Source organism: Sinohyriopsis cumingii, chromosome 7, assembly GCF_028554795.1.
Source record: "Sinohyriopsis cumingii isolate HCF-2022 chromosome 7, ASM2855479v2, whole genome shotgun sequence".
Lineage (NCBI taxonomy): Eukaryota > Metazoa > Mollusca > Bivalvia > Unionida > Unionidae > Sinohyriopsis > Sinohyriopsis cumingii.
This window is the reverse complement of record NC_142967.1, coordinates 131627920-131639579: the sequence shown is the minus strand read 5'-3', so window position 1 is coordinate 131639579 and position 11660 is coordinate 131627920. Positions and strand designations below refer to the sequence as shown.

The window sequence follows — 11660 nt, the reverse complement described above, 5'->3', positions numbered from 1 at the left end:
GGTCAGTCTCTGTTTAGTAAAATAGCGTAAGTGATTCGCATGACAGCTATCGTGAAACATTTGAGGCATGATATGTAGGATTGACTCCGAAGTTACGAATGGGTGCACGCATTTTTTCCGTTTGGCAACTCCCTTTACACCGTGAACAGAGTCATCTATACATGCGCAGTGACTAATGTGACCACATTCACGGGAATGAGATGCTGACTGCGGGGCACTGGGATTAGAACTCCACTGTCTATGTCGTCATCACTACTCCCTGCTTACAGCCGTTTTGAACGTCGTGAACATTTTTAATTTACACTTTTGGCTGAAACTTAGTGTTTGTCGCTCTCTTTTACGACCATGTATTATTTCAGGCTTCTGTCAACGACTATCATATTACAGACGGTTGATAATCCAACAATTTTGTGGCCTTTTTAAATAACTGGTTTATATTTTACCATTTGGCTTGCCACGATTGGACCATTTTCCAATCTGGATTACGTATATGTATGTATGTATGTATGTATGTATGTATGTATGCTCTTGCTCTTTTCTTCATTCCTACGTAATTTAAAAAGACTCCGTTTACGACGCACTTTAAACGCGGCCAGTATCACTAATTCACTTGTAATTTCTGACCCACATGTTTTAGCAACTACACCACAAAGGAATCTATTGTCTAATTGGTAGCCATTTGAGTGCCGTATATTTTCCCGATAAAGATATCGTAGAATATAGTTTTAAGACCATTTGTCACAATAATTGAACTTCAGGGTTGCAAGGGATTTTTTTTATACCAAAATACTAATAGGATGAGAGCAATGTTCCATGTAATGTGAAACCATTAATACGTACTAATGGATTAAAAAATACAAGCCAGGAGTGCTGCCGTGGCTGTAAGTGACAGAGACAGGGTAGAAAAGAGCCGAGTACGTTTGAGGACAGTACTTAAACTTCATCACAGATTATTTGAATCAGAATGTCAAACAATGACAATCTACTATAGAAGATTTCTGAATTTCGTCCTTCTCTTGACGTTGCTTTATGTTCTTTGTCGCGGACAAGGGCTTACAAAACCGTCAGATATTGTGCTGGAGAACAACGGATTTAAAAATGTTATAATAGCTTTGCATGACAGTGTAGGTGAAGACCCTGCCTTGATTGACAAACTTAAGGTAAGAAATATGTGCATATTTTGTTTGAGAACACACGAACATGTAGCCATACATATGTAAGTAGGTCGGAAGAATTGCAAAAACTGACAAGTAACTTTATGAATGGATGCTTAGATGGAGATATGAATAACTGGAACATTGACGGGTGGACGGATGTTTGAAAAGGAAAAGGAAGGCAAACGGACTTTAGATGGTTGGACGGACGGACGGACAGGTAGAAACATTAATAGATAGGTAGATACATAGAGATAAACAGGTGCATGGATGGAATGATAGGTAAATGTAAGCGATCCGATTGTTGAATTACTAATCTCCAAAATAAATGCTATTTTCTTTTTTCTATACTAAAGAAAACTTTATCAGACGCATCGAAAGTTCTACACACTGCCACAAGAAAACGAGCATATTTCAAAGAAATAACAATTCTTCTGCCCTCTTCATGGACGACTATCAGTGCACCTGCCGCCACGACAGAAAGCCTACAGTTTGCTGACGTCATCATATCTGATATATCGACGAGTGCTCGTCACCTGCCGCAAGCACGTTCCTATCGTGGATGTGGTCGACAGGGCATTCACGTGCTGCTTACCAAGGAGTTCCTCACCAATACACGAGCGCAGCCATACTATGCTAAACCAGGTATTAACATTTTTGTAAATTTTGTCTATCTTTTGTTATGTATATTTAATTTGCATTTTTTTTGTTAGGTCTTTTCATTTGTTTTATTTCAAAATATGCTATTGTTATGTAAGATTGTATGTTGGACTTAACCTTGTCCAAAATCAAGTTTTTTCCCCCTACTTTACCTGAATTATTGATCTATTAAATCATGTAAACCTCTAATGCATAGCTAAAATATTCTCTAACTGTATGGGTTTAATATCAGGATCATTATTAACAGAATTAAACATGTTTATTTGGGTCTGGGTCTAGGTTATTGGAATTTCCCTACAATTTACCTGGCGTACCTGACATTGTCGAGGTTATATAGTATAATTTTAGTACAGTAACAGACTTTCTAATTATAACTCTACCGCTCTTGTGGCCTAGTGGCTAGAGAGTCCTCCTCGGATGCCGGAGGTCGCGGGTTAGAGTCGTACCAAAGACTTATAAAAATGGTATTAGTAGCTGCCTCGCTAAGCTCTCAGCATCAAGAGGTTATTGCTAGGACTGGTCGGACTAGTGTCTGGATAATTGGACCGGATGGGACATGATGCTATATGTTTGCGGCATTATGCCCCAGTGTCATGTTTACCCCGACCCAGTGTAGCCCAGTTTGAAACATGTATAATCAAGGTAATTCTGACGGGTCATTGTTTGATGTCTAACATTGCCGAAGGCTAGCACTAATCCGTTACGTAAGATTGTTGTGGCTAGAATCGAAGGACCGGACATCGGAGTTGCGAAGTCACAGACAGCCAATTATCACCTAGGTGTCGAAATGTTCCCAGATCAAAAGAAATTGCCTGAAGAAGTGGGAGTGTCCTAACTTCTTTCCCCTGCAAACAGACAGACAGGTTGAACTGGCCGCTAAGACGATTGGACAGGGACACAGCGCCACCCAATCAGAATCGAGATAGGGGCGAGACCTTGATTTGGGTAGAATGATATCCCTGAGTTTTCCGGCAAAAGTTAGTTCGCTGAGAGAAATTACCCAGAGAAGAGGTTAGCGTAACTCCGAATAGCCATTCGTTATTGGCGGGAAAATCTTAGAGCGGGAAATTCTAAGTACAGAAAGCTTCAAAAGGTCAGTAGATGTTTGTTCGGTCTTTGTGGAATGCGACTGCATTTTAATTGTAGGTCGTATGTATACTTTATTATTACTACAATCGTAGTACGAATAATTAATTTGTTTTGTTAATATGTTTGCATATTTTGAAGAAATGAGTTGATATTTGTAAAGAATTATATAGCTTGCCAGCCGTCGTAAGAGTTAATATTGTAATTTACTATGTGGGTATTTTATAGTAGACTAACACATATGTTCATATGATTATAGATTTTGCCATTGTTGAATATTTGTAATGTACAGACATGCGTCTGATTTTGTCAGATTGTAGTACGATGAGATTAAATATATATGTGTATATACTGACGTGACGCAATGTATTGATGTCTGTATAACAATTCGCTGATACTGTGTTATTACGCCATTGTTTACCCTGCAAGAAGTGTGTGGGAATTTCGATGTGTATGCATGCGTGGCCGAAACAGTGACAGCTATCTGATGGTTAATTGTCGTTATAGTGTGAGGTGAGGTTCGATAAAACATTTGTTAACGCCTTGTGGTTTTTCACAGGAAGCTTTGAGGGACAGACCAGTTAAAGTTGGTCCCGTAGTCTCGGATAGAGAGCCGGAGGAAAGGAGAAGAAGGTGAAGTTGAAGTCTGGGAGCGAAATTGGAGGAGGAGATAATAGAGAGGGAAAGGAGAAGAAAGGAGAAGTTGAAGTCTGGGAGCGAAGTTGGAGGAGGAGATAGTAGAGAGGGAAACAGAGACAAAGGAGGAGTTAGAGGAACGGAAAGAAGGAAGAATCAGCGGGAAGAAATAGATGAGTAGATGCAAGGACGGGGGAAAATCGAACTCACACTGTAAATCACGGGATGAATTAGGCTGTCACTTGGTCGAGGGAAAGACGAGTGATTGGAAGTTATCGTTTTTAAATTATCACATTTATTAAATTGTTATTGATTGAATTTCATCTTCGTGTTCTCTATAATTTAACCGTCGGCATTGCTGACTGGGGGCTCAGAGCTGTAAATCTACATCATCACTAATTTAACATTCTAACCTAACGAGCCAGGGTGGAACTTTCAATTTAATTTAATTAAATTATATTGGGAGAACCCCACCCCAATACGACAGAACGTCACACCCAGTATTAGACATCATTATAAACTGACACACTGCCGACATCGTAGCAACATGACTGAAAAATCGTTAAAGCTACGTTAAAAATCTCCCCCCCCCACACACACATTATAACTAATATATTTTATTTTGTACATATTAACAAATTTCGAGAAGGATATTTTCCATTTGGTAATAGTAATTTTTAGAATATGCTAATTGTGACCCGAGGTCAAGTAGAGGACTATATAATCTTGTCACTGGAAAGATTATTCATTCGTGTTTTAACATCCTAACATAATTATGATTTATTGTGTACAGTATATCATTTGGAATGATTAAAATTATTTCTTCTCTGGAAACACAAAAGTGCTCTGATAACATTCTTTGAAATATAAATAGAGACTTTAATTTATAATGAAATTTCAAATAAGGATTTATTCTTGGATTGTGGTATTGATATGCAACAAAAGACTGTTGGCACATCAACACCTTACAAGCCATCACAGACACACCAACACCTTCAGCGTTGGACTTAATTTCGATTTCCACTCAAGTTTATTCAGAACTTGTACTATTAGGACTTGTGTCTGTAATTCTAGGATTATTTTGGGGATTTGATTCGCAACACTGTAAGTTCTTTTTTCTTTCTTTTTCACTTTGTATTCTTGGGAAAGAAACTATTTGTTGAATTTTATAAAGCTTGTTGCTTTTTACTTTCTTTCTGCTACTTATCTTAAGAGCATAGGCTCGAAACACTTCATAATTACGGATGATGTTGCTGTAGGAAAATGCGGATAGATTTGGAATGAAATAAATTTTAGGCAAAGTGTTTTTCATTTTGCACATGACCTGGACTCACTGTGTGCAACAGGACATTGCTATGACATCAAATACTATTCTTTCGTACGTACAAGTCTAATCTATTGACTTTTTAAAACCAGTTGGTTTGTGATACTGAATTCATTGTGAAAGACACACATATTTTTGACAACTATATTACACTATGTTTTCCATTAGATATGTTATTTCATAAACAGCATATAGTTGTACAACTACAATCCTATGTTTAGGAGGCTTCTATGAAAATAAAGAAGAAAAGGAATAAAATATTTATTAAGATAAGTAATATATAGCATCTATACACATTCAAACACTCGCTCTTCATGCTGACAAAAACCAATACCGCTCCGTTGGCCTAAATGGTTAGAGCGTTCGCCTCGGACGCAGGAGGTTGTGGGTTCGAACCCTGGCCGAATCATATCAAAGACTTATAAAAATGGTACTAACAACCGCCTCGCTAGGCATTCAGCATTAAGAAGTTAGTGTTAGGACTGGTCGGCCTTGTGTCAGGATAATGTAACTGGGTGGGACATGATGGTACATGTCTGCAGCATGATGCCCCAGTGCTAGACATCACTATAAACTGCCACACTGCAGACATCGTAGCGATATGACTGAATTATTGTTAAAGCTACGTTAAACACACACACACACACACACAAAATCAACACAGAAACATTAACTGGATAGAGAAACCAATATTGAGACAAGTAGTTGTAATTTTATACAAAACAATGTTAAAAGACGAATAGTTGTTATTTAATACAAAACAGTTTTCACAGACAAAAAGAAGTAATTTTATACACTTAGAGAAGATTACATCAACATTAATTTATCATATGTCAAAGATACAAGAAATTTGTAAGTCGGATAAATTGATTGTTCAAATACAAAGTTGTCGATTCAGGATCCTAAATATTAATGTTACAAAACAATGGAATCGGTATCCTAAAAATTAATATTGCAAACAATGGAATCGGTGTCCGAAATACTGATATCATAAAACAATGGAATTGGTATCTGAAATATTAACATTACAAAACAATGGAACCGGTACCCTAAATATTTATGTTGCAAAATAATGGAATCGGTATTCTAAATATTAATATTGCAAATATGGAATCGGTACCCCAAAATATTAATGATATTTCCCCACTGCAATTTTACACTTTATACTTTTCAAGCTGAAAGTTGTATTTAACTTGTTTCTGTTAGAGCTGACCTACTTTTGTTTAAAAGTTTTTATTTATAAATGTATCGCTTGGCGGCAGAAATAATCAGCGTTTATTCGCATTGTTATTTACAGGTCTTCATTAAAGTTGTTATTTACACGTATTCATTCAAGTTGTTATGTACAGGTCTTCATTCAAGTTGTTATTTTACATGTCTTCATTCAAGTTGTTATTTACACATCTTCATTCAAGTTATTTTTTACACATCTTCATTCAAGTTATTTTTTACACGTCTTCATTCAAGTTGTTATTTACACGTCTTCATTCAAGTTGTTATTTACACGTCTTCATTCAAGTTGTTATTTACACGTCTTCATTCAAGTTGTTATTTACAGGTCTTCGTTCAAGTTGTCAAGTTGTTATTTTACACGTCTTCATTAAAGTTATTTACACATCTTCATTCAAGTTGTTTTTTACACATCTTCATTCAAGTTGTTATTTACACGTCTTCATTCAAGTTGTTATTTACACGTCTTCATTCAAGTTGTTATTTGAACGCCTTCATTCAAGTTGTTCTTTTACACGTCTTTATTCAAGCTGTTATTTACACGTCTTCATTCAAGTTGTTATTTACACGTCTTCATTCAAGGCAATGTATCTTCATTTAGCGTTATTATTATTATTATTATTATTGCAATGAAATTGATTTATAGCCAAATTAATTTCAAAGTATAAATCCCACCGTTACTACCACCTCCACCACCACCCTGCTTCACCCAGACCTACATCCTTATATTTGGGATATAGATTCAGTTTGTTTGTCTTCAATTAAAGTCATCCACAACATTTTGGTTTTTAATTTTAGAAAAGTTCTTTGTCCACGCTTGGGCCGAATTTCGATGGGGCGTCTTTCAAGAGTTCGGAGAGGAAGGAGAGCTTCCATTTTACTTCTCTATTAAGTATGGCCGCCCTGAAGCCATCCGTTGTTCCTATTATCTCAAAGGATTAATATCTACGAAAAATAATACATTGTGTTACCCTAATTTTATCAACCCAATGACGGGTCTTTATTCTGAAGAGTGCTTCTGGAGACCTTATCCATACCATCAGGCCGTTACAGCTTCTATCATGGATTACCAGTTTATACAGGAGGTAAGTGCACGTGTAGAGAGAGAGAGAGAGAGAGAGAGAGAGAGAGAGAGATATCTACCCATTTTTAATATCGCTGGCAAACACTTATACCTATGTAAATGAGATAATCCCATTAACCGGATAACTCTACCCAAATCCCCTTTCACTAGCCTGCATCCACCCCGCAGGCTCAGTCACGTTGAACAGTATCAAAGTACAGTCCTACATATCGTAAGAGGAAACTAATGAAAGCAGCCTTTTTGCACTAGGCTGCATCCGTTGACGGTTTTCGAACTTAGAAGGTCTTGCTTAGTGCGGTTTATAAAAAAAACAAACAACGGCTTTTTATTTTAACACTCGTTACTGACATTATATTTGTTTTACATGCCTTTTGGGGGATACCTAAACTTCGAGGGCATTATATAGCCATGGTTGTGCTAGTGTACCGTTAAACCACACACACACACACACACATACATACATACAAGCCAGGGGTATATGCTTGACCGAGAGGTGTCAATCCCTGGCGAGATTCCCGCTAGAAGTCATAAGTTTACCCCAAATTTCCAAAGACTTCAATACAACTACAATTGTAAATTAGAAAGCCCGACGTGTCCGTTCATAAATTTTACTCTAATCAATGCAAGACCACAGATCTCACAACCTGCCAAATATCTATCAACCGCACATCTGAATGGTTTCTCTTCGTTAGGTTTCCGTACCGCCAGCAGTTCACGCATTAGAAACTATGCAACTATCCCCTAACACAGGAAGCTATTTTAACAACGCCACCTTAGGCTAGTCAATCCATGGTTTCCAGGCACGTTTCGCCAGTACAACTGCATCACATTTGCCACCATGGCGACATAAATGGTATATGCTAAGTCCCTTCTTATTGATTCCATTGTGTAATGTACCGGTTTCCTACTGTAAATACTGCCACTGCAGTCACACCACCAATGTACACCACTAGATTTTAATAGGGACTATGGTGCGAAAGGGACACTCGCATGCGGTTTTGACCTGAATTCACTAAAAGTGAGCCCTGTCATCATGGAATCTCACTAACGCTTCACTCCGTGACATTTGTTCCAAGTAATTGGCTAATTCTTTCGGGCTAAGTAATATTTCCATTTCACCGAATTCCAATAATAAAACAAGTAATCGCATAAATCTAAGAATTCCTCAAAACGGAGCGTTATAACCAAATTCGCATAATCCAGATTTATTACAATACATACATACATACATACATACATACATACATACTGTTGATTAGTGGCAGTACAGTTGATTGAGCGTAGGGACTCGTAATACAAGTGTCACGGGTTCAATACCCATGTAGGTCACCCCAAGTCAGCAGCCTTGGTGTATCATAGGGAAAGGCACTTTGCTCCATGAACGCAGAAGATATTTTCTTGATGAAAATCTTCAAGAAAAAATATAATTTCTTCACTAAATGGCTATTTATTCGATGAAAAAGTACATTTCCTTTCACGTGTGGTGGTGGGGGTGGATTTGTCACCATACCATTGACAACGCATGTTCTTTTTTGCAAAAAAAAGTATAAAAAAATTGAACACTTTAACACACAAATTTTGATGTACCTTGAGCAAACATGTCATAAACGAAATATTTCTTCTAAAAGGTATATTTTTTGTTTGTTATTTTGCTTGAAGAAATAACTATTTTCAGAAGGTTTTGCTGTCCACTAATCCATAATTTCACACATGTTTCTTACATTCCTGAACGAAAAATTACGGTCGAAGTAGAAATAGCGTATTGTGAATATTAATGTAGCTTTAAAACGCCGATTCAAAATGTCCTCCAATTATGATAAGGTTTATGTTCCCTTTTTGACCATCATACTGAGCATTTGGACCATAATGACTTCAAATCAGTACAGCAGCAGAAATTATACATTGTAATTTATCATAACCGTTAGGAGTGCCTAGATTACGTTACTGTAATTTCAAATAGTTATAAATAGTTAATTAGCTGGAACGAGAACAAGATTTTATTTTACTTTTGAAAACGTCACCAAAAATTGTATCCAAAAGGTATATATTCAGTCTAGAATTAATCCCCAAAACATGTGGTTGTGAAGTTGCAGTTTCACATCCTTAACATCCGTGACTGTTATGCTCTCGTGTACATTTTTATAGGGGTTGATTCAAAATGTTTTTAATGTTTTCGACTTCGTCGTTTTTGTGGTAAAGGTTTAGAAACCAAAAGAAACCAAACTTTTTTTAAAAAAAATGGCAGCTGATTAAATATTTCACCCTATTTATTTTTTTACAATACTCTAATCTTGATTCTATCAATTAAAATTAATTACAATGCACAGTATCAGCTGTGCTGGCATATGGCCAATTACATGGTGTGAATGACAAATAACCTTAAGAAAACCTCCCATGACATGCAAATACATGCAAGCGTTCAAAGAAAAGTGATCGAAAACGACGAAGAATTGGCACTAACATGGAAAGATATTGAAATCTATGTATCAGTAAAGCTCACGGAATCGACCAATCCATTTAGAAATCACCAATGGTAAAATAAAATATTTATCTTCGCGTGGAGATACGAGCATTTAAGCATTGCAATAGTAACCGACGAGAAGATGCAAAATACAGATTGTCATCAGCAATCCTTTTCACACACCTAATAATAATATGAGACGCGATGACTGTTAACACCTCATACTAAAGTTAGACGCGATCTGCTGTTAACATCTCGTATTTGGGCCCTACTCCACCTCACATGTGCAATACAGGTTTGGTCCCGGCAACCTCCATCTCCTACTCACATGTAATGGGGGATGATCTGGCTTATCAACCCACCCTGTTTAAAGGGGGTGTTTGGACCTAGCCCTCCTTTAGCTTCGTTTTCGTGGGATAGATCTATATCTTGAGGTTACATGATTTGAAGGCTGCGCCTCGGTACTTAAGGTGATATGGCCGTGGTCTCTCACTCTATCCGTCGTCCCGACTCCTAATGCCTCATCACAGATGTGACAGTCTGTTGCGTTCTGGAAATCCTTGCAGTCGTCTCCATCCATAACAATCTCGTCCGGATTTAAAATCACCTCTCTGATCTCGAACTCGCGATGAAGTGCTAGATAAAAGTAATGACAGCCTTCATGCCGCGAGATGACGCTGACTCCCTGGACACTACGTCACAACTGACGACTATGGAGCGGAAGCTGCATGTGACATGGTCAACACTTTCCTCTGGCGTTCAGCTTTTATTCTAATGGACGCTGGGGATTTCGCTGAGGCCGCGGAAGTCATCGACCTGGCTGAAGACGTGAAGGCACCAGTAGCTGACGTGCTTCTTTCACTTGGTTCCATTGTGCAGATGTACAAGGAGGCGTAGGTTTTTTTGTCCAGACTTAGTGGCTCGTTTCACGTTCACCTTCGGTACATGAGATCAGCAACAGGAATATATCATGTTGTCTGACTTCCTCACTAATTCTCAACAGGTAGACGCCATTCTACCAGCCAAAGACCCTAGCTGCGATGGTTTCGTTGCTGCGATCAAACTTGCTCATATCGTGAACCTTTTACATGAAAGTTTATGCTGTCTAAAATGCTGGTGTTACTTTTCTGGCTGATCCACTTGGTGATCGTCTGTTGGATAAAGAGTTGACATTAGTGCCCTGAAAGCATGTCCAGGTTCTTCACATTAATGGCTGACCATGCTGCTTCACATTAATGGCTGACCATGGTGACATACACTTGGTGTTGAAATGTAGATCTTGCCCTGAAACATGATATCCTGCGACACACCAAACATACATATCAAATACCCATCCAGACTCTTTGCACATGTGTTCTTCAGTGCAACGGGGAATTGTGGCAATAGCTTGGGCAACTAGCTGCTTGATCTCGTTAATGTGTAGTACGGCGGTGGCAGCGCCACAAAATTAGGTCGTCACTTTAAGGTAGTCGTTTTTGCTGGCCTGGCACAACTTTCTCGATTTGTGCTATTAACACTAGGCTTTACTTTCGGCCATCCAGTTCCCTCGAGAGGACATCTTTACTCTAGGCGCCATAGCATTTAGAAATTTCAAAGCGTTGGCTTCGAGCCTGAGCTTTTCCGGCATAGTGACGCAATAGTCTTTTCAAGTCGCCGTGCCCTGAAGATTTACCAAGGTGGGCTAAACAGAATGCAACAGATCTACATTTCAACACCATGTGTATATCACCATGGTCAGCCATTAATGTGAAGAACCTGGACATGCTTTTAAATCGGAAATGGCCGTGGGATCAAAACATTTTTTAAAACTGCCTGATGATCCCTGCGCGCCCATGATGCAAACAACACATCTTAATATTCACTTTCCGTTATCTGCCTTCTGCGAATCAGTTTATCCAAACGTGTGATAGCAGACATCGTGATTAGTATATTACTGGGGAGACGATGTCTTAATGAATTTGTAAATCACCCTCAACTGCTGTCGCACCTTTCTCTGGTTGTTATACTAGTGAAGAGACAATCTCT

General features: G+C 38.2%; 1 protein-coding gene across 1 annotated transcript in view; it reads left to right on the top strand.

The window, feature by feature from the left end:
* The first annotated feature begins 769 nt into the window (after nt 1–769).
* The window catches only part of LOC149796141 (calcium-activated chloride channel regulator 2-like), a 44652-nt gene continuing 33761 nt past the window's right edge, over nt 770–11660 (top strand). Inside the window, exons 1-3 of the mRNA XM_089963934.1 lie at nt 770–1160; nt 1511–1799; nt 6889–7175. Of these exons, the coding sequence (XP_089820060.1) occupies nt 975–1160; nt 1511–1799; nt 6889–7175 (762 nt within the window). The 5' untranslated portion in view covers nt 770–974. The remainder of the gene's footprint in view (nt 1161–1510; nt 1800–6888; nt 7176–11660) is intronic.